Here is a 24633-nt window from a genome sequence, read left to right on the forward strand (position 1 = left end):
TGAATGTAAATAAACTACAGAGGAAACGGGTGGGCGCTGTCTTCCCATATACAAACGAAAGTAAGTTTGAGCTTCGGTTGATTTTGGAGTGTATTATCCATTATGCTTTTATGATAATTGTAACATTATGTCTGATACACATAAAGAAAAGTGTATGCGACAGGAATATCCGCGAACATTGCGCAAATCGAAGTATTGAAGTAGGCTGCTATAGACTGATAGTCTATCAGGTCCAGTACAATCAGTACATTTAGCTACGTAGCTAAAATTACCTACCGTAGCTTTATTTACCTACCTCAGGTAGCTTTATTTAGCTATTTCATGGCAACTTTTCACAATTTTGCTTTTTATTTTCAAAAGACAAAAAATCGCAAATAAATGACCACTAATATTTACACTAAGGATTATTTAAAAAGCAATCAAGTGCAGAGATAGTTTTAACATTGCTGCATTTGAACACTTTTAAGGAAAAGATGTATTTCCATTGTTAGAGTAACTGTACACCACCTTGTGTGCGATGAGGCATGGATAAGTATGATTGCTTCTCATTGTGCTCATGTTAACCAGAACTGGTTTTCTTTGTTATTTCATTCAAGAAGTAACTGTTTGGTCACAAATTAACTGTTGTATATAACCCCAAAACTTGTAGAACTTTGATTGAAATTGCGCAGAAAAATACACATCTCCAAGAGTGATTTTTTCATGAATTGTTTTTAGATGAGCTTAAAGTTGAAAATTATCACTGCATCAAAGTGCAATTTTCTGCACATCCTGAGAAAAATGGTAATTTAAGAAAAAAGTTTGATTCAGTAGCTAAATAAAGCTACTTCAGGTAGGTTAATAAAGCTATGTAGGTAATTCAAGCTACGTAGCTAAATCTTGTGATTGTACCAGACCTGTCTATTATTAGGCCTACGTGTAGCGGGAATAATACCCAAGCGTCAGTATACGGGCCAAGTTTTTGATATTTCATGAAAAATAATGTATAGATATTAGGAACATATTTTGGTGTCTGATTTTAGGCACTTAGTTCATGATTCGTGATCCCTTAATGATAGTAAATTTATAGTGAACTCTTGACTTTTGTTCATGATACGAGTAATATTGATGTAATAACAGGATATTTCTTATCAAAATGAAAGATCTTTGTCTTTTCATTCTGCTTTGTTTACACTGGGGTTATTATGTATAAACAACTACATTATACAATCCTTGTGAAAGAAAAAAAAAGAAATAGAATAGGGCCTGATGAAATAAAGTTCCTATAGAGTAATAGCTAGACTTCTACAGTCTTTCAGTTTGTATATATAATAATCATATTAATATATATCATACTATACATAAGAGAACAAAACATAAATTATGTTTAATATTTATGTTTAACAAACTGTCAGTAAATTAAATCTTTCTGAAAATTAATACATTAATATTTGTTTGAGTAGTATTTCATCAGTCTCGAGGTCTTGCATCATTTGTAGAATCAGCACTTAATTCCTATTGCTGAATATGACAGTGTATAAATTGATGTATTTATATCCAGCAAGCTAAAGTTTAAAACATTGAAGAAAAGAAATGAGAATGATACAAAGATGTTAAGTATGTTTTAATTTAATTAATGTATTTGTATCTTTATTTCAATAATGTCAATTGTATCCTACATTGTAAAATCAATTTAAAGTAAATAATAAAAGTTTCAAATATTTAACTAAAAAAAAAATAAGATAAAAATTTAACAGATTATAGGTTGGAAATGTTCCAAAAGTAGATTTTGTAATGTCCATGTTCAGGGAAGTGAGTAAGTGCAGGTATTCTTGTCTGGATCCTGTTAATTTTAAATTTTTTTTAAAGATTACACTTTCCTAAATTTGTTATTGTTTTAAACTAAAATCAATTTTAAAATTCATGTTAATAATAACAGTATATAAACCCAAAATATGAACCTTTGTTCATCTATTGTATAAGATATGTTGTGCTGAAATATAATATTATTGTGATTATAACGTATAATAAGTGCACAGTTAACATGGCAAAATGTTTGCACAGGTGAGTTTAAAGTTTACAAAATAAATGAATTTTAAATATTTCAGATTTACATCTTAAATGTTCATTTATCAAAGCATTATGTAATATATGCTGTTATATGTAGATTTTAACTTTTTAAGTATTAAATTTCATTAACTGTCTGCATTGAGATATCATGATAATGTTGTTGTAACAGCTAGAGCGTGAAAGCACAAATCATGTTCAAAATTTGCCCTCAAGAAACAGAGGATGTTAATAAAATTATTATGTAAAGCTACAAGGCTTTGTACATACATTTTAAATCTTTTTTTTGTTTCTACAGACATTTTCGTGTGAATCTTTAATGCCATGGATATTTGTGTAAAATTTCAGCTATGAGATGTGTATATGATACATGTTGTATTTCATCCAGCACATAGAATAGAACTTGCGGTACCTTTAATATTCATTTGTGACTTTTCTAATCCACTGTTTACATACATGTACAGTAGCTTAAGCATTTATTGAGGACAAACTTATTATATTTACATTTCCAATGTCTTTGTCCGAGATAAAATTACAAATTGTAAATATACTTTATTTCTACATAAATCTACTGGTTCATTGATTGGCGCGGTTAAAAAAAAAATCACGTGCGGGGCGGGACAAAAAGAGACAGAAGCAGGGCTATTAGCACGGGAATTTGCAGAATCAGGAGCATGTAAATATAAGGAATAACTGTCAGATTTTTTGGATTCATGACGATGATCAATCGATTGGCTTGCGTGATAATTTTATGCATAAACGCCTTCGGCGTTTATGCAAATTATCACGCAAGCCACTCGATTGATCACATCATGAATCCAAAAAATTAGACAGTTATTCCTTAAATATAATGAAATTTCATTGATTTACATGATTTATGTCGAAGCATATAGACTGAGATTCAGCAGATATTGATTTATAGTCTTGATGGATTTTTATTTCATGAAATTCATCGAAGTTGCCAGAACTGTTATTAACCTTCAAAAAAGCATCATGATCAAAAATCACAGCCAAATAAAGGCAATTTCACCTAGGATATGTGGTCTTTTTTTCCAAAATGAACTATATTTTCCTAATTATTTTTAAGATTTCAAATTCTTCCCAAAATGGATGAAAAAAGGCTGCTTTTAAAACATGCGTGAAATATACTGATCTGTTTATTTATCATGTTTTAATTACATGTATGTACTGCACACACCAATTGTATTTTGAGGAAGGTGCTGCACTAAATGATCAATGTTTTCATCATTAATTTTAGGACAAAGAACACTAATGGATTCCAAGCAACAACCTCCACCTGACTATTCAGGTAAGTGATTTATACCAGTACTTAAAGGAGTACAGGACAGGAACAATTAGTTTTACTTATTACTATCAGAAAAAGTACATTTGTATGTACCTATAGATAAAAAGTTAATGTTCAAATAACTGAGTTTATTACTGTTGATAAACTGGGGGATAAATTCATGAAATAAAGCAAAATAAGTTAAACGTTAAATCAATAATTTATTTTCTCATACCATTTAAAATGGGAAAAAAATCTGAAAATGGGAAAATATATAAATTGTCACTATATGGACTGCAAATATACTTGTAATGCCTATAACCTTTCATTTAATGTAAGGTTATAGAATATATACATCATGATACATGAAGCAAATTAAAACTAAGAATGAAACTACACTTCAGTTTCAGTATCAGTATGTTGGTCAGAGATATGTCAAAATGAGTAGAGAACCAGTTCAACTTTGATATATTGAAAGAATTTTTACTACAGTAAATGCCTTCACTGATAATGAGGTTCATATTTGATTTGAATTTGTCAGAGATAAGAGATAATCTGAGATTGATTTTTACACAGTATTTTTGTTTTGCAAAAGGCAAGTTGGAGTTGGTGTGATTTATTTGAGTTCTTAGATAAACAAAAAACTTGCATACTCATGAAAGATAATGAAATCTATTTTTAATGCTATAATTATACACTTCTTCCGGCTATGTCTTTATTTTGCAAGACTATTTTAAAATTCAATTGTATGCTCATGAAATGTGAGACACATTAACATGACTAAATAACAAAGATTTGCAACTGTTCAAAATCTCACAATTTCTTGTGTTTGCTATTGTTTACTTTTTTTCCAAATCTTGCACCATTTAAATCATATAAATCTTTAAAATTTCAGGGATAATGGAGCAGAACCTTTTTATCCACCTAAAAATATTCAGTTTGTTCTATTACTTTAAGTTTCAAATTTTAATTGATAAAATAAAGAAGGAGAAATCTGAGATAACAACAGATATGTGACCTAATGGTCAGCCCTATCTCCCAGACTTTGCAAACTTTCAGTAATTGACCCCTTTAATTTGCCTAGTTTATCTCTTTCTCTTACTATCTCTCTCTATCTATTTATGGGCCTGGGAAAGGACCATGCCGTACACCATATGTGCTTATACTGCTGAAAAATGGTGCAATGCATTAATGGTGTGCTGCGCCATGCAGCGCATCATGCAAATATTCTGTAAAATGCAAGCACATATGATTTTCTCATTTCTAAGTTCATCACAGCTAGCACATCACAGACAATTCCATCTAATTTCAATGAGGATGATGGTATGGAATTATAAAATCAAAACATCAGTTTAACATAATTGACATTCTGCTGGCAAAGAAACAGAAACTTTTCCTCACAAATGGTTCTTAGCTGACAATTCATTTTGGACAGCCGATCATAGCATCACAAGTTTTAACTATCCGAAAGTCTGGCACATCTTGCACATAGAAAATGTTTCCTTACAACGAATACCATATCAAGGAAGTCTACTTATCTTGGCCTTTAATTCCTTCAATCTGTAAATCAGCTTTTAAAAAGAGAAACTTTTTGGTATAATTTTTGGTATAATTTTAATATAATTTTTCGAATCTTTGCCGTTTTAGAATGATTTACTGTATGAAGTTCTTAGATTAGTAGAAAACATCAGCAAGTCAATGTCAGATACGATGATTTATCAATTCCTGTAGCATTTTTTAAAAATTTTCCTAAATTTGTTGTTGAAGAAATATTCATTATCACTTACAACAAAAATGCAAAATGATCATACTGTGATATGTAATTTTTAAGGTAAAAATAAAGAACAGTGATCATTCTCATAAACAGTTCTTTTTTTATACCTAAATATTTAAAAATGGCCCCAATAATGTATTTTCTCTTCAGCCCCTAAAATTTCAAAATGGCCTGATCATTTCATGAAAAGTGTGGCCACTGGCCCCACCTGTTCTTTGGCCTTCCCAGGCACTGCTATCTTTCTATCTTTCTCTCTCTCTCACATATACATAATAAAATTAATATCAATTTTTAACTTTAGGTAGTACATGTAGTACACAACAATGACTAGTACTTTATATAGGACCATCACTTTTTTAGTAAATACATGTAAACATGTACACATGGTGGAGTTGCAAATCTCTGTTAATGATGTCTGTGTTGAAAGTAAATTGTAATTTGAATTATAATTTTAAAAATATATGAAGGTCAGCAACAAGGTGGACCTCCCCCAGGGCAATATGGACCTCCTCCAGGGCAATATGGACCTCCCCCAGGGCAATATGGACCTCCCCCAGGACAATATGGACCTCCCCCAGGGCAATATGGAGTACAGCCTGGTTATGGACCACCACCTGGTAGGGATATAATTTATGTATTATTTTACATGTTATTTTATAAATGGAAATGATAACAGTTATTCTTCGAATCCACATCAGCATACAACTTCTTTGAAGACCTCTGTGAAAATCAGATATTAATTAAATAGCTTATCAGAAAATTCTGTTCATGATTTAGCCCATGTGTTTTCATTAAGCTTTGCTAGATTAAGTATACTAATTAAATCAGAACTTTCATCCACTTCCATTTAATACTAGTATTATCCCAGGGTTTAGTCCAGGCTTTGGGGAAAACTACCCTTCTTGGAGAAATTAGGAAAATCAGTTGGGGGTCTGGGGGACCAGAGCTCTGCAGTGAGACGAAGGCCCCCAGCCAAATGTAAAACCATTTTTGTGTCAGTCAAAATGCACAGGTGACGAGATCCACCATGCATACTATGGCAAAGATGCCATCACATCTTGTACAGGAAGGGGTTCAACTTACACTTAATATCCTTATTTGAGCTTTTTCAGAGTGCAAGGGGAATTTTTTACTCATCAAAAGGGGAAAATGAGATATTCAGGGGAAATTTTCTCTTAGATTGATTGTTCTTTTACGTCCCATTCGAGAATTTTTCACTCAATGACATAGAGAGACATCACCATATACCGGTGAATGGCTTCAAATTTGGACCTTTACTCGGCACTCAGGGCCATTGAGCAGTTAGGGATCTTTATCGTGCCAATGTCTGCCATGACAATGTCTGCCATGACACGGGGCCTCGGTTTCTAAGGTCTCATCCGAAGAACCTGCAACTTTCACTTCAAAGTGCTGAGTGCATGGCGTAGGAACAGTTGCTACCCATTTTTATTGACTTTAGTCAGTCGTGGCTGAAATTCAAACTCACAACCTCTCGATCATGGAGGGAGTGCTCTACCGACTGAGCTACCGTGAATGGTAATTTTCTCAAGAAAAATACTGAATATCGGTAGTGTATATGACCTAGATAAATCCCTGCTCTCCATAATGATTAATTGCTTAGTCACTTTCCCCCCTCTAAAAATTTGAAATAATTTTATCTGTTGCACCTTGTTGAAGTATTAAATATTTATTATTATACCCCACGCAACTAGTTGTGGGGGGTATGATGTTTTTGACCCGTCCATCAGTCAGTCAGTCAGTCAGTCCGTCAGTCCTGTTTTTTTGTCAGCGCAACTCCTCCTAAACTGCTGCACAGAATTTCGTCAAACTTTGCAGATATTTAGGACACAATGTGTAGATGTGCATACTACCAGGAAATTCTGATTCCTTTATTTTTTCTGGGAATTTCGGCACTTTTCAACTTAGATTTTTGTCCATATCTTGAATATAGAGATGAACAGTTTGTCAGCGCAACTCCTCCTAAACCGCTGCACAGAATTTTGTCAAACTTTGCAGATATTTAGGACACAATGTGTAAATTTGCATACTACCAGGAAATTCCGATTCCTTTATTTTTTCTGGGAATTTCGGCACTTTTCAACTTAGATTTTTGTCCATATCTTGAATATAGAGATGAACAGTTTGTCAGCGCAACTCCTCCTAAACCACTGCACAGAATTTCGTCAGACTTTGCAGATATTTAGGACACAATGTGTAGATGTGCATATTACTAGGAAATTCCGATTCCTTTATTTTTCTGGGAATTTCGGCACTTTTCAACATAGATTTTTGTCCAAATCTTGAATATAGAGATGAACAGTTTGTCAGAGCAACTCCTCCTAAACCGCTGCACAGAATTTTGTCAACTTTTGCAGATATTTAGGTCACAATGTGCAGATGTGCATATTACCAGGAAATTCCGATTCCTTTATTTTTCTGGGAATTTCGGCACTTTTCAACTTAGATTTTTGTCCATATCTTGAATATAGAGATGAACAGTTTGTCAGCGCAACTCTTCCTAAACCGCTGCACAGAATTTCATCAGACTTTGCAGATATTTAGGACACAATGTGTAGATGTGCATATTACCAGGAAATTCCGATTCCATTATTTTTGCCCTAAGAGTTTTTCCTATTATTGAATAAACTTTCCAGCTAGGTAATAAGGAAATCCACACTGGAATCAGCCTTTGTAATGACATTTTTTGTGAAATATTTTATGACCTTAAAAGACCCCTATTGACTTTGAGATCAAAATATGAATGATTTAACACACACACAAAATCTTGAATCTTGGATAGTTCTCAACCCCCCCCCCCCCCCCCCCCCCCCAAATTGGTGCTTTGCCTTAAATAATTTCATAAGTACAGTATATAAACAAATTCATATGACTACATTATAATTTTGTTTCCATCAGTTAGGCCATTCCAAGTTTTTTCTATGTTTAGCGTCCACCCATCTTTCAAATACCTACCTACCTATTCGCAAAAAACACACAAACCAAAAAGTAAAACACAAGTCTTTATAGTCATAAAAATGATGTCATCCAAAGGATTTGATTCCATTAATCTATTTTTCTATATCTATTCTATAGAAATATCTATTCTTCAGCAAAATCAAGGTTTTAAGTGCTTACAATATTCCAAATATGACATATTGTAGACAAATACTTAGAGTAATTCATAGAATTAAGTGATTTCGACCAGAATAAACAATTTCAGGACTTCTGATTTTGTTTGTTTTTTCTTATATGGGGTGTCAAAAACCAAGGCGCACGCGGACGCTAAACATAGAAAAAACTTGGAATGGCCTTATTTAAATGTGTACGTTGTCATGTGTTGGACATGGACTTACACTCATTAAAAAATCGAAATCACTGAGGAATTTAAATAACAGTTTGTCAGCATAACTCCTGCACTGAATTTCCTGAAACTTTGTAGGTATTTCAGACATAATGTATAGATTTGTATATTACCAAGAAATTTTTATTCCATTATTTATCTAGAAACTTCAGCCCAATTAAATTTGTAACATACAAAGATTTGAATGTCCTTATATGCAAGAAGTTTTGATGTGATGATTTTTTGCAAGTAATGCCCCTTTTTGAATTATACTGTGTATTTAAAATGCACTGTGCTATTCAGTACATGTTGCGTTGTCGAGTTTTGGGGGAGCGTGGGGTATGTGAGCTTGCTCACTTTTTCTTTCATTCACTAAAAAAAAGAAAGAATTATATTTAATTATACATATGGTGTTATTTATGACACTTTGTATGGAGAGTTTCTACATTAGTATTTATTAATAAGAATTTGTTTCCTATTTAATATACCACTGTAAGGTAGTACTCTTGTCCAGTTTTATAGCTTTTGAATCTGATGTATATTACCAAATTATTGTAGGTCAGCCATATGGGCAGAACGTGCCCCCGCCCCCTCCAGGTAAACACAGAGCTATTAAGACATGTAGATATACATTGTATTCTACGTGTTTTGCATGTGATGATATTAGTTGTGGGTGCATGTTTACCAATTTGTAAAATTTTATATCTAGTTTTCTTTTTTATTTATAGAACGTTCATAGTACATTCACAGTATAATTGTACATTGTATAAACTGCTTATGCATATCGAATGTCATGTAAAATTTACAAATATTGTCATTACAAATTGACCTGTCATGGCAAACTTAGAACCTTAACAATAAATAAGCATGGATCAGTTTATAATATATAAACCAGAGTAAGACATATGTAGAAGTTCATTGTGTTATATGTTACTCAATTGATGCCTTTCAATCTTACACTAAAATCTGTTTTATCTGAATATTGTTTGACATTTCTTAAACCAATGTATGAAGTTGAATTTTTATAACACCCATACAGGTCAATTTGCAGTAACAATACATTTAGCTTCATGTGGGTACAATTGTACCTGTTCAGTTACTTCGCACTACCATATCTTCCGTGGATTCGTCCAATAAAAAATCACACGTGCATATTGAATACTTCTAGAGCTTTACAAAATGCATGATTTCTAATGAACAATTTCAGGAAGGAATCCTTATGTTGTTCCCCCTACACCTCCATGTATAATTGTCGAAAACTGTGAATACCCAAAAATAACCATGATAACTGCATGTCAAACTTCTGGGAGTTTCAGATCAGACTGTTTTTGGAATAGAGGCTGCCATATTCTTCATTTTTAGCATTATTGAAAGTTTGACATGAAATAACCAGCTTAAATTCTTAATAATGTTATTAAAATTTTAATTAGTGTAAATATGATTTTTTATCCTTTTTAAATTTAATTCAGTTTGTATAGATCTGTATACAAACTATAAACAACAGGTTTTTACAATCAATGCACTTCGATCAACACAGTATTTTAAGTATAAACAACAAGAAAAGGTTTTTATGATCAATACACTTTGATCAACACAGTATTTTAAGTCGGGAATACAAAAAATATGTACTTCCTCAGGGTTCGACACTAACTTTTTAAGGCTTTAGTCCAGCCGGACTAGTGCTTCATTACTTTTACTAGTCCGCACGCTATTTTATCAGTCCGTCAAAAAAAAAAAAAGAAACATCAATGTTTTTTAACATTAATTTAACATGACAATTAATATACGTATTATTTTTTGAAATAAACAAAGTATTTACGTGAAATATATTATTCCACAGACTCATGAAATCTCGCAATCAGCAAGTTCGATCGTATTCCCGATCTCGTTTTTTTTTTTATCTTTACGTTACATCCAAAACGTCCAACATCTTTCTTAAAAGTGTCATACTAAATCATGATCGCTTAAACCTTATACTTCATATTGATCAGTCGAAAAATTAAGCGCTGAATTGACCCGGTATTGCGTAACTCCCGCCAAAAGCTAGAAATCTAAAAATACACGCGGGATTTCTTAGTAAAAGTTGTCGAGAATCGGACATCGGTAATTTATTCATATTCTTTTTCAGAATTTTTTATTGGTCCGTTCGGACTAATTAGCCACATATTTTATTAGTCCGAATGAAAATGTATTAGTCTGAGACTAACGGACTAACGTTAGTGTCGAACCCTGCTTCCTGCAAAATATAAGGATCTTATTTTCAAGTGTAGTTCAGGAAGTGATGCAGTAAGGAAGTTATGTAAAATGAGTCTGTAAATGAAAAAAAAAACAACAACTTGGTGGAGAATTAGAATGTTATTAGTACATGTAGTACAATTCTACATTAAAGTTTCATTTCAATATTTTAAATCATTTTGATTTTTGATGCAACTGGTAATTAATGAGCCAAAAAATAAGCTCAGCTCCTTTTCTAAAGTTTTTTTCCCTTGAATTGGGTATCCATAGTTTTGAATATGTGCATGTACTTCTTTACCATGTTTGCATTAAATAATGAATGAATGAATACAATACTTTATTACTAACTTATATATATGACAACACCCTTATCCAACATGCTCCATTCTTTGTAATACAGTTGAACTTCAGTATCCTGAACACTGATATCTTGAATTGAATACCAAGGAAATATGTCAAAATGATTTGGAAGTCCCAATTGCTTATTCCTTAAGTATTTTACCCTGGAGATCTTGAACCCTCAGATATCTTGAAATTTTTTTTCTCGGTCCCATAGAGTTCGAGATAACGAGGTTTGACTGTATATTAATATTAACTCGGTATAAGGCTAGTTGACCTTCATTGGGATCATTGACTATTATTCCTTAAAAAAATAGAAGTTAATGGGCGATTCCTGTCAAATTTTGCACCACGAAGTATGCTGGATTTTTTGTTCACATTTCAGTTATAATTTAGATTTCTTTTGTAAATCATTATCATTGCAGCAAAATTTACAATGAGTGAACAGAGGGATAGAGCACCATTCTCAAAAAGGGATTGGCCATTATGGGATTTAAGGTTCCATGGGATTAATAGCTAATTGTTTTGAACTATTGTTGTGTACTAACATGTAATATTACTTGTAATTAGTTTAATATGCTTGTTTTATTTTTCTGTGAAGTGTATGCACAATTAACAAGTTTGGAACTTTTGAACTTGGGTAATAGGCTGAAAAGAACTTGCAGTGTTAGTAAATTTAAAGGTCCATCAATATATAACACAGCTTGAAGACACACTTTGTTGTTTGCAAATTCAAATATCTGGAAAAGGTGCAGCACCATGCTGGGGAAAAATATGTGATGTTATAAACTGCAAATTTAAATCCCTATGCAGTAATAATGTATTATCAACAAATCCTTATTCATGCATGAAGCAGCCAGTCTCAATTTTCCCATAAATTTCATGTAAAAATACATAAAAGTGTATTTAGATATACACTTTTGTATATATTAAATCTGTTCATAGACACATGAATATATTTTTATGGTCCCACCTGAGGTAATACTCAGGGCATGTAGTGTTACCTGTTTCCATGCATCCATCATTCTGTCATTCCATCATTCTGTCATAGTTTTCTGGGCTTTTTTGGGGGGTATGCTTGTAGACAATGAGTTCATTTTGGTATATATTAGGCCATGAAAAATTAAATAATAGTTTCTCAGGCCAAAAATTTCAAAATTCAATGTGGCAGGCAGGTTGGTTGGTTTGTTTGTTTGGTTTTTTTTTTTATAGCAGTGTTATACCTTTTTTTCATGTCAGTCATTCAACAAAATGATGATATCAACTTATTCTAACTTTTTGTTCTCTTAAATTTATTATAATATGTATTTAACTTTAAATAATGTTATTCTAAACAAAGTTAATTCATAAAATACTGTATTAACAAGAAATGTTCAGTTTATCTAATAAAAACATCTATCGATTAGCATTTATGAAAAGGGGAATAGCTCAATTTTCTTTTTCAACTCGGAAAAATAGGAAATTGAGTTATTTCCCTTTTCAATATGTCAATAAAATTGTTCAATGTGGCAGTGTTTGACCTGATGCGGTGGTGCCTGAGACACAATTGATTAATTTTTTTGGCCTTACTTAATATAATGACTTACAGTTTTTACAAAAGTTATAGCCCTTGGACTTTGAAAATTTCTAATAATTCACTGTTTTCCACACTTTTTTTGCTATGCTTGTAATGACTTCATTTTAGGTACAATATGTCTCTTGATATTGATGACTTGCAGATCAAGTTCTCATTTCTTGATGATTGACCCATTTTTATGAAAGTTATTGCCCTTAGACTTTGAACATTTCTAATAATTCACTGTTTTCCAAACTCTTTGCTATGCTCAATGTAGACAATGAGTTCATTTTGGTATGTTTATTGATATTGATGACTTGCAGGTTTGAGTTTCATGATGATTTACCCATTTTTATGCCCCCATAATTGAAGATTCAGGGTTATATAGTTTGTGGTTTGTCTTTTAATCTGTTTGTCTGCAAAACTTTAACCTTGCCCATAACTTTTGAATGGTTGGTGCTAGGGCTTTCATATTCACATGTGACAAGACCTTTCTTTTGGTACCAACATATTTGACCTCTTGACCTTGGAGTTGACCTATTTTTGCAAAAATTTACCAAATTTTAACCTTTGCCATAACTTTTGAACAGTTGAAGCTAGTGTTTTTATATTTCATATGTGTATTCCATGCATCCAGACCTTTGTTTGGGTACCAACATTTTTTGACCTCGGCCTTGACCTTTGAGTTTGACCTACTTTTGAAATTAATTAATCTTGGCTACTTTTTAACATTGGGTGCTAGGACCTTCATATATCACAAATATATTTCTTGTGACAAGACCTTTCTTTGGATACCAACATTTTTGACCTCAATACATGATGTTGATTTTGGAGTTTGATCTACATTAATTTTGAAAAAAAACTTTAACCTTGCATATAACTTTGACTGTTGCTGTTAGCGTTTTCATATTTCACTTGTGCATTTCTTGTGACAAGACCTTTCCTTTAGTATCATTTTTTTTTCACCTCATGACACTCATGGGTTTCAACATTTTTGAACTCTTGACCTTGACCTTTGAGTTTGTTCTAAATTTGAAAAACTTTAACCTTTGCATTGATTGATTGTTTTACGTCCCATTCTAGAATTTTTCAGTCATATAGAGATGTCACCATATACCGGTGAAGGGCTTCAATTTTTGACCTTTACTCGGCACTCAGGGCCATTGAGCAGTGAGGGATCTTTATCGTGCCAACGCCTGCTGTGACACGGGGCCTCGGTTTTTAAGGTCTCATCCGAAAGACCCGCAACTTTTACTTCAAAGTGCCGAGCTCATTGCGAAGGAACAGTTGCTACCCGTTTTTTATCCACTAAGGTCAGTCGCGGCCGAGATTCAAACTCATGACCTCCCAATCACAAAGCTCTACTCTACTGACTGAGCTACCGTGAACGGCAACCTTTGCATTGAGCTGCCTTATATGGGGGCATCATTTTTTTTGTTTTCATACCACCGCAAACGAAGTTTGGGGGGGTATATAGGAAATCACCTTGTCTGTCTGTCTGTGCAAATGTGACCGGTCCATATCTTTCTTATGGAGGAACATTAGAATCTACTACTTCACTTAAAGATTAGAATCTACTACTTCACACAAAGGGTGTGTCATGACCTTGACTCAAGGTCATTTGGGCAAGTTCAAGGTCCCTGGAAGAAAAAGTTCATAATTCGTGTCCGGTCCATATCTTTCTTATGGATAAATTTGGTGAGTTCCCATTTTACACAAAGATTGTTTATGACCTGAGGGTGTGTCAAGGCCTTGAGCCAAGGTCATATGGGCAGTTCAAGGTCACTGAAAGAAAAAGTTCATAATTTGTGTCTGACCCATATCCTCATATGGATAAATTTGGTGAGTTCCCATTTTACACAAAGATTGTTCCTGACCACAGAATGTGTCATGACTTTGACCCAAGGTCATTTGTGCAAGTTCAAGGTCACTGAAAGAAAAAGTTCATAATTCGTGTCAAGTCCATGTCTTTCTTATGGATAAACTTGGTGAGTTTCCATTTTACACAAAGATTGCTTATGACCTGAGGGTGTGTCATGACCTTAACCCAAGGTCATTTGTGCAAGTTCAAGGTCACTGACAGAAAAAGTTCATAATTCATGTCTGGCTCTATATTTCTTATGGAGAATTGGTAGTTTCCACTTCACACAAAGATTGTGTATGACCTGAGGGTGAGTCATGATCTTGACTATAGTCACTGTAGAAAAAATGGATTAATAATGCATCCATACTTTCCAATAGAGGAATACTTGAAAAATTGTTATTTATTTTTTCAATGTAATAAAAAAAAATGTTATCATAAGAATTGATGTTTTATTGGGCTGCGCCTTAGTTTCATTCATTTAAAAAATATAATGAGCAATTACCGGTAAATTTTAAATATTTAAACATATTGTGAACACCTCTTATATCATCAAACACTAGTTTAGTGACTTGGCACCTTCTCTGAAAAAAACCTGCAAGGGGTATTTGTCCATTTTGGACAGTTTTAGTTTTTTTTTTGTTCACAAACACATTTATTTTGAAAGTGATTGCCCTTAGATTTTGAAAATTTGCAATAATTCACTGATTTCAGGAGTTTTTCATCTGTACTTGTTCATGAAGAGTACTTCTTGGACTTTCACATGTTTAAAACTTGCACCTCAGTGGGGGCATTCATGTAACCCTGATGTATCTAGGTTTTCTTTATTCAATGTGAATTATTATTCCATGATGGTAAAAAAAAATAAAAAATACAGAGAAAATTCACCAGCATGTGCTTTATACTGTATATGTATGTTTGAACATCCTTTATAGTGTGTGAAAGTCATACATTATATCTTTCTATTTACCTACACTGATCTATGTATGTATGTATGTATGTATGTATGTATGTATGTATCTATCTATCGAACAATCAATCGAGAGAGTACATGCATGTGACCATGCAGTATTGTAATACATTTCAATCTCATACTTCATACTTTTAAAAGGTTCTAAGTGGTCTGAGGAAGTAGCATATTGATTTCGCTCTGACTTAGACTGGGTTTTAAGCACTGTCTCGAATTTTACATGTACGTGATGACCTTCATTAAATATCTTCTTATCAATCAAACTAAAGACCATGCAACTAGATCTGATTGACAGGGTTGCTGAAGAATAAGCTTACTTAGACCATATTGCTTTTTGTTTTAATTTGTTTCTTGATTCTTGTTCCTTTGATTTGTCCCTAAAATCTAAAAAAAGAAGAAAAAAAAATCCAGGATGCACCCAACCCTATAGGGTTGACTGATTAAAAGTAATTTATAACTTTTTCTACAAAATGTAGAATTCAAGATAACATTTACTTAAGGATGACTGTTTACTTAGATGACAAAAAAATTTCCACTGATAAGAATGAAAAACCACCTATTGTACATTGTAGACCTATGCTTTTAGTGTTATTATTCACTTTCAAATAAGTAGGTCAATGACCAACTTTTCATGCTAGTGGCCCCTATTTTTCGGAAAATACCTCAATTTTTTACATTAAAACAAATATTTTTTTTTAATTAAAAAAGTATAACAATTAGTAGCAAAACTTTGGCTAATGAAATATTATATAAATGGAAAAGTTTTCTTAAATATTAATAAACAATACGAGTTGAAACTAAATAAACTTATTTATTATTCCAGTCCAAAAATCCTCTGAACATGCATTTTCTAATTTTTACCCATTTTTAGCTCACCTGAGCTAAAGTGAGCTTTTCTGATCATATTTTGTCAGGCGTCCGTCTGTCTGTCTAGCTGTCCTCCTGTCTGTAAACTTTTCACATTTTCGACTTCTTCTCAAGAACCACAGGGCCATTTTCAACCAAACTTGCTACAAAGTACCCTTGGGTTAAGGGGATTCTAGTTTGTTCAAATGAAGGGCTATGCCCTCTTCCAAGAGGAGATAATTACAAATTAGTGAAAAATTAATAGCATTTTTAAAAAAATCTTTTTCTCAAGAACCACTGGAAAGATGAAACTCATGTGGAATCATCCTCAGGTAGTTTAGATTCAAGTTTGTTGAAATCATGACCCTGGGGGTAGGGTGGGGCCACAATATGGAATCAAAATTTTACATAGGAATATGTAGGAAAAAAACTTGAAAAATCACTTCTCAAGAACAGCAAAGCCATGATTAGTCTTATTGCTATTGAAGCATTCTCAGGTAGTGTAGATTCAAATTTGTTCAAATCATGACCCCCAGGGGTAGGGTGGGGCCATAATGGGGGATCATAGTTTTACATAGGAATATATAGGAAAAAAACTTGGAAAATCTTCATCTCAAGAACAGCAAAGCCATGATTAGTCTTATTGCTATGGAAGCATTCTCAGGTAGTGTAGATCCAAATTTGTTCAAATCATGATCCGCAAGGGTAGGGTGGGGCCACAATGGGGGATCAAATTTTTAGCAAGGGAATATATAGGAAAAAAAACCTTTAAAAATCTCCTCCTCAAGAACAGCAAAGTCATTTGTTATATTGATATGGAAGCATCCTCAGGTAGTTTAAAATTCACCCCCCCTCCCCATTTAAACTTTTCAATACTGGACTGATTTGTGCTTTTTCCTAGCCAATGAGTGATGTGGCCCATGGGCCTCTTGTTAATCTAATATTACAAAAATTTGAATAAAAAGAACTCTAAACTATTTATAGCCTCAGTTTACTTCTGTTGCCCTCATTCTGCTGGTATTAGAATTATATGAGTCAATTACCAAATTCTTGAGATGCGTTGTCTGGAATGGTTTTTGTTCATATTTTTGAAATTTTTCATTGCATGCCATTCAATTAAATGAATTGAAATAATACTTGAGCTTCAATACACGTAATACATCCTTGCCTAAATTGTGTCACAACACAGACTTTGTGTGGTATTCCTCCTTAATTACACTGTAGAATGAGTGTAGGTGCAAGTAAAATTTAGGATGGCTTTTGATCAGGACATTTTACAGAGTTATATATTTGAGTTATAAAAAATGTTCAGTGTGAAAGAATGCCCAACTTTATCAATTTAGTTAACCTCTTGCAATGAGTGCTGTGTCCTTGCTATTTTGCACGATAATTGCTTTTCGCTGTAAATAAAAACAGTACTTTCTCTGATTATAAAAAAATTTATTACTATGTATTACATGTAATTTGATTTTCATTTGAATAAAGTTGTGTACAGATATGATCATATACATGTATGTAATTTAAGTTTTTAGTGATACATGTGTAATTGTTTCCATTGCTTTGCATGTACTGTATATTGATTTAAAATGAAGTGCAATATGGCAGAAATGTTTAAGGTGAGACGGTTTAAAGAATCTCAGTTTTTATATTGTAAATAGGTCTGCAGAATGTTCAGGTACAGCAGATGTGGGCTGCCCGTCCTGAGCCCATTCCAGGCTGCCCTCCTGGGCTAGAGTACTTGACAATGGTGGATCAGCTTCTTGTTAAACAGCAGATTGAGCTTTTAGAGGGTCTGTACATATAGAATGAACCCAGAAAAAGAAATTAATGCTTTTGTTTTCATATGACACATGCTTTAATGTGTTTAGAATAATGACAACAGTCATTTATGATGATGATTGCAATTAAGTTTTCATATTTCTCAACTTTATTAGAACTTGATATCTTTTACATTTCAAGTTAATTGACATTCTGTGGCCAAGAATGAATGTTATAGCTGTAATGATTTGAAATTTATTAATTTTTTTTACACATTTTGTTTTGTAGTTTTCACAGGATGGGAAACTGCAAACAAGTACAAGATTGTAAACACAGGTGGACAACAAGTCTACTTCGCAGCTGAAGGTAAATGGTCTCTTTTTTGACTTGTCCAAATTAGGGATGTAACGATACAGCAATACATCGATTGTATTGATCGGAAGGGCTCATGATATGCATATCGTAACGCCATGTATTTATCATGATACAGTACAAGATAATTTTCATTGTTTTGTTTGAAACTACAAACAAGCTAATAAATTTTAATGTTTTAAAATGGCTGAATAAAAGGTAGCAAAGAAAAACTACAATGTCAAGACTATAAATCCACCTTTTATTAACTTTGGTCAGGGGTATATTTTCTATAACTGGAGGTTTTCAAAGAATAATATGTTAAGATAACAGTTAATTCAATTGTTGACAGCTGTATCATGATACATGTTGTATCGCATGACAGTATCGTGATATGTATCATATTGTTAGGTAGCTTGCAATACTCAGGCCTATATATATAGTCCAAATCAAGTTTTTAAAAGTCCTTAAATTGGATCATCTAACAAAGGACATTTAAAAGTATTAATTTTTTTAAATGTTTGAAAATAACACTTCAGTTTTTAGATATGGAGGAGATCCTAGTACTTACATGCATGTTTTGATTAAGTAGAATTGAAATTGATCGTCACTTTGAGATTGTGTTTAATGACTCATTTTTCAGGAACAGTTGCATTATTGATTATTGCATACATATTTTGTTTTTAGCTTATGATGGATCCCAATGGAAACAATAGCTAACATTATTATCTATGATTAAGTCCCATAAGGCAGAAATCAATAGGAATTAATTAATTCAGTAAATTATTTAAAGGCATGTAACTGGAGATAATACATTTTGATGTCAGATCAGATGCATAATCAGTAAATGTCCTGTCAAATTGATTAACACCATGCAGCTCGACAGAGTTTTGCTGTCAGACTACAGCATACAATTCATGTATCTACAATTCTTCATGGATATGTACAGTGTATTTGCTATACAAATTGTGAAAAGACAAAAGTGAAGACTTAATTTTAGTAGATTATGATCTTTACTTGCAAAATGTTATTGTTCTAATGCATTACCAAGCATGACTTATTATGAACAATAAGAAACCCTTAGATATGTTATAATTTCCATGAAAATTTATGAGAAAAGAAAAAGATGTATTTAATGAATTTGATTTAATAGAATCTGATACCTGCACTCGCCAGTGTTGTGGTCCTAATAGAAGTTTCACAATGCACATCACAGACAACATGGGACAGGTGAGATAATCATAATAATTACAAATTCATGGATGTTAAAATCATCTTTGTTCTAAAATAACAAACACATATATCTTAAATTTGCAAAATGTGTGGATAGCATGGATCCATATTTTGATAGAAACATATTCCAGAACAAATGAATAAAAAAACTTGAATATTATTAAGTCTCTGTAGGTCAATGTAGGATTCATTATGGCTACTTTACCATGTACTCTTCTTGTTAAAGATTGTGTTACTAGACAATTTAGCACCAGTGATTTGCAGTTTGTATACTGATATCTTTAACCTGATTGAAGCAGTATAAATCACGGAGCTTTCTGTATGGTCAGTCAGTACCTGTATCCATTGTATATGTTTTACACGAGGTCATATTTACCCTTTGCTTGTACAGGAGGTGATCAGGGTTACACGAGAGTTTAAGTGTTGTGCTGGGTGCCCATGGTGTGCCTGTATTGACGCTCTGGCCCACGAGATTACTATTGAAGCACCACCCGGACAGGTGGTGGGATATGTCAAACAGGAGTAAGTTATTCTTACAGGCATTATGAGGAGAGGTTGAGAGGATGATATTGTAACTGTGAATCAGCAAATACTGTATTTCCTTTATAGAAGTTCCTTGATTTTCCCAGTTTTGAGATGTTAAGCTTGTTCCATTTAGTTTTCCAATAAAAAATGAATAATGTACTTGTAGCATACAAGATGACAGCAGATATTAGTACTGCATTAAAAGATAATGCATTAGTCAAGTTAGTTCTGTAGAGTCATATTACAAGTCCACCTAATGAATCATGATGTTGAAGAAGACCACTGTATTATTTTTAATATTCATTAGTGATTTCTATGATGAGCTGCCCTTTCTGCTGTTTTATGATATAAGAAAAAATAAATGTTAATTATTCAATATAAGACAATACCTGTACTTTCTGTTTTTTTTAAAAAATTCAGACAGAGCTGGTGTCCACCAAGCTACTCGATACAGGATGCTAATCGCCAGGAGATCTTACGCATCAGTGGACCTGTCTGCATGATTACAGGGCCATGTTGTCCAAATGACATCGACTTTGATGTTAGTATCAACTAGAATATGAAGTTAAATTCATAAGTATTTGAATATTTTTAAATGATTTTTTCTAGCTAGATTAAAAAAAATTCTGAGTGTTAGATCACCTCTATCCTTGTCAACCAAACTTGAGTGTTTAAAAATTTATTTTGATAATAGTTTGCACTTCTAAAATAGAAATAGAACAAGAGATAAAATAAATAAAAGCGAACTAGAAAGTCATTTTAGATTCAGTTCAAAGTCTCCTAGAAGAAGAAAATGTTGCATTTGATTGAATTTCCCTGTGACATGATAAAAGTTTTGACCCAAATGTATTGCATAAACAAGGAAGAGAATATGGCAAAGTATTGTGAAAATTATTTCAAGGTCTTGGCTAAAGATGGAAGCACACCGGTGGGAAAGATCAGCAAGCAATGGAGTGGATTGATGAGGGAGTATTTCACTGATGCTGACAACTTTGGAGTTTCTTGTAAGTTGAGATCACTACATTTTTATTTTGGTAAAAAGAAACTACAGACCTACATCGTTTATGCCTGTAGGTCCTTTATATCTCTAGTTCTGTCATCTGTCCATCCAATGAGGTGTTTCACCTTACTGTTATGCCTTACATCAGTATTTGAGTCAATAGAAGTCAAGGAGATTGGAAATGGAGACTGATTACATGAGAATATTTTATACTATTCAAAGTTGCATTTTGTGGTTTCAGCAGGTAGCAAGTCTAAATTTGGTATCAGTGTTGATTCTGAATGTACCAGGGTATGTAAAACTAATAGGGTAGAATCTAAACTTTGTATGAATTATGGACGAGACAATTTAACATCTGAAAATTTTCCCATTGTAGAAGTAGAAAAGCATGATACTTCAAATGAGTCTCTTTGGATTAATTATTGTAACTGGTACAGAGAATGCTGAGGCTTAAGCTTTTTCTGGTTCATCAAGGTTTATTTAACACCATTGTCTGCAATGAAAAAAAATGTCTGTTTTTGGAGTTACCAATTAGTTCATGATGCTTGATGATTGATTTCAAATTTTATTATTGATATTTTATTTTTGGTTACAGTATGCATTTGATTGATTATATTTACAAGGAATTAGAAATATATAGCTGGAAAATATGATTTTTTTTCTTTGCTGCCCTATGTATTTATAAAGAAAGAGTTTTTTTTTACACATACTGTCAAACCTCATTATCTCAAACTTGATGGGACCAAGAAAAAACTTTAAGATATCTGAGGATTCAAGATATCAGGATAAAATACTGAAAGAATAAGTGGTTGTACCTTTCAGATCACTTCAACATATTATTGGTATTTGAGATATCAGTGTTCGAGATACCAAAGTTCTACTGTAGTTGTATATTAACGTCAGGACATATTCCATTTTTTATAAAGAAAATATATGAATTTCAAATTAACATATTTGTTTCACATTTTAAGTTTCCTTTACATTTCTTTTTCATCATTAATTAAGTCATTACAATCACATTCCTCTAACCCCTACCTTATATATTAAATATATTCCTTAGCAAGACCCTTGCTAACTAGAGAGCAGTTAAAACTTTGTTTTAATTTGTAAAAATTATATGTAACTGCCAAAACTGAAGAATATATAGACATTAGACAATACCTGTACTTAAATGTCTCATAAAAATTAAAGATCATATGGAATTAAAGTGAAACTTTGATTTTTTTTTTTTTTACTGTTGTAGTTCCAATGGATCTAGATGTCAAGATCAAGGCAGTGATGGTTGGAGCAGTGTTCCTCATTGTAAGTTATCTCCCCATTCCTTGCTAAAACAATTGTAATAATAATTATAAAGGTTTAATAAACTAATAAATATGTTATAGATGCATGATTAAAAACTGCTCAGTTTGATTCAAGAGAATTATTTACATCAGACTAATCAGATTTATACCTCTCTCATGCTTACTAAACATTTCTAAAGTGAGTTTTAATTACCCTGCATGTTTAGCACTGTATTTTGATATAAACTATATTATAGATGATGTACATGTAGTTACATGAATTGTGTTAGCATAAGGAGATGGAGAAGAATTTATTCATTCCCATTATGATTTTTACTGATCTCTGTATTTAAGTATTAGTGATGTACAGTTTTTTTTTAACCAGACTTAATTATATAGGGGTAAAAAAATTGTGGCATTTTCGCCTTTTTTACCTACTTGTCTACAACTGAAAACATTATTCTATAATATATATTTTATAATAAATTATATATATATATATATATATATATATATATATATATATATATCTAATAATTATATATATTATAATATATATAAAGTAGATATGTGGAATAACATATGTCAAAGTCAAAAGGGTTTATTTGTCTCTGCTTGGGTCATCAAGTTTGATCAACTTATCATTTTTTATACATTTTGTTGCAGGACTTCATGTACTTTGAGAACAACCAAAATAACAATAACCATCATCACTAGTGTTTGGGCAGGTTAAACACTATACAAATAGGGACAAAATGTCCAGGATGGAAACACTATAGTGGAAACGAGAACATGAAATCCTAAAACCCAGGCTGGGCAAAACAGTTATAACTTACATAAAAAAATGTGTATAATTTGGAGATATACAAACTAGGAGAAACATATTTAGTAAGAACTTAGTAGCATTTTTATCCTCTCTATACTGTTTAGAAGTAAATGTAGTTACAATTTTTTTTTTAAAAATTGAATTTTAGAAAAAGTTATGCATGTATTTTAGAAATTAGCTGCAGTGTACAATATTGGCTTGTTTAAGTCATTTTATTAAGGAAGTACTGTAAATGTATTATTCATGAGGGTAGAGAATGTTAAAAGATTTATCCATGATGTACCACAATATTATATGATTAGAGCAGTGTTCTAGTTTTTTTTACATACATGTATAATTGTATATACCGTTGTTTGACATTATTGTATGACTCCTAAATTTCAACTCTGATTGGCTAATATCCCCCTACATGGGAATAATATTATGCTTCCCTCACATTCTGTTGATATCTTCATCTTTTTTCATTTGATTAAATGAAAAAACTGTTTTAATATGATACAATACAATAGTTAGTGGCCTGTATTTTGTCCATCCAATCATTTAGCTACCTTCAGTGACCTCATCCTTCAGATTCATTGATTATTCTCTTTCTCTAGTAACTAATTATAAATGACTATTTCTCAAACAAGTCAGTATAATATTGGAGTATTATATCATAGTTTTAGGCATACAGTATATTAACTGGGAATTAAATATAGGAACTTTTGCTTGTGTTAAAGCTGAGCTAAAGTTCCAGTAATATTGGTGCATCTAATTGGTGTTCATTGTTAAGTAAGAACTTATTAGTAAAGTTTCAACAGAAACTAATGTTTATATGTTCATTTTAGAATTTTGTCTACTGTGGTTTAGCTTGAAATCTTATTTAAATACAATGTACATATCAGGACCAAAGAGCTAAAAAAACATTAAAGTATTTCATGTTGGCTTTGTTTGTTGTTGTATGATTACGATTTAATCTTGAATGTGAAAAAATTATAAATGTTAGCCTGTTTCTTTTACGTAATAGTTTATATAAACATTCATAATTTCCAAAAAGACATATTTTCAAATGAATGATTTGGGCTTAATTCAATGTTGACCAAATGAATTCAATGTTGACCAAATGAATGTAATTGTCATTTTTACTGGTTTGTTTTCTACTCCACGTATTTTAGCCTCCTTTATAAAAGAGATTTTGTATGTGTTATTCTGAAGTACAGCATCCACTTCATATGTTTACTCTGAAACTAAGTTGATTCATTTTTTTTATCTTTCTCTGGAATGATTTCAAGAAAAAATAATGAAGAAAGGTACAAGTTTACAGCACGTGACAAAATTATCAGGGATATTCCATGCAACAACCAATTCATTCTAAATGCACCTTTCACATGAATACATGCACATAATATGCAATTAAATGTAACTGAGGA

General features: G+C 32.2%; 1 protein-coding gene across 1 annotated transcript; it reads left to right on the forward strand.

Moving 5' to 3' along the window:
• Window positions 1-24633, forward strand: LOC133188311 (phospholipid scramblase 2-like). Its single transcript, XM_061323682.1, has 12 exons — window positions 1-60; window positions 3305-3355; window positions 5573-5722; window positions 9004-9042; window positions 17910-18041; window positions 18298-18375; window positions 19514-19590; window positions 19985-20115; window positions 20539-20659; window positions 21020-21122; window positions 22362-22420; window positions 23065-24633. Exons 2-12 carry the CDS (start codon window positions 3319-3321, stop codon window positions 23113-23115), a joined length of 978 nt encoding a protein of 325 aa, XP_061179666.1. The 5' UTR covers window positions 1-60; window positions 3305-3318; the 3' UTR covers window positions 23116-24633.

Source organism: Saccostrea echinata, unplaced genomic scaffold, assembly GCF_033153115.1.
Source record: "Saccostrea echinata isolate AGI-Se365-2 ecotype Australia unplaced genomic scaffold, CSIRO_AGI_Sech_v1 ptg000016l, whole genome shotgun sequence".
NCBI classification, from domain to species: Eukaryota; Metazoa; Mollusca; class Bivalvia; order Ostreida; family Ostreidae; genus Saccostrea; species Saccostrea echinata.

What these genes read in the sequence shown, in the direction of transcription:
- LOC133188311 (XM_061323682.1), top strand. Translation starts at nt 3,319, where the DNA reads ATGGATTCCAAGCAACAACCTCCACCTGACTATTCAG. An exon ending in ACCTCCACCTGACTATTCAG is followed by an intron (nt 3,356 to 5,572) that starts GTAAGTGATTTA and finishes AAATATATGAAG; the next exon opens with GTCAGCAACAAGGTGGACCT. An exon ending in CGTGCCCCCGCCCCCTCCAG is followed by an intron (nt 9,043 to 17,909) that starts GTAAACACAGAG and finishes TATTGTAAATAG; the next exon opens with GTCTGCAGAATGTTCAGGTA.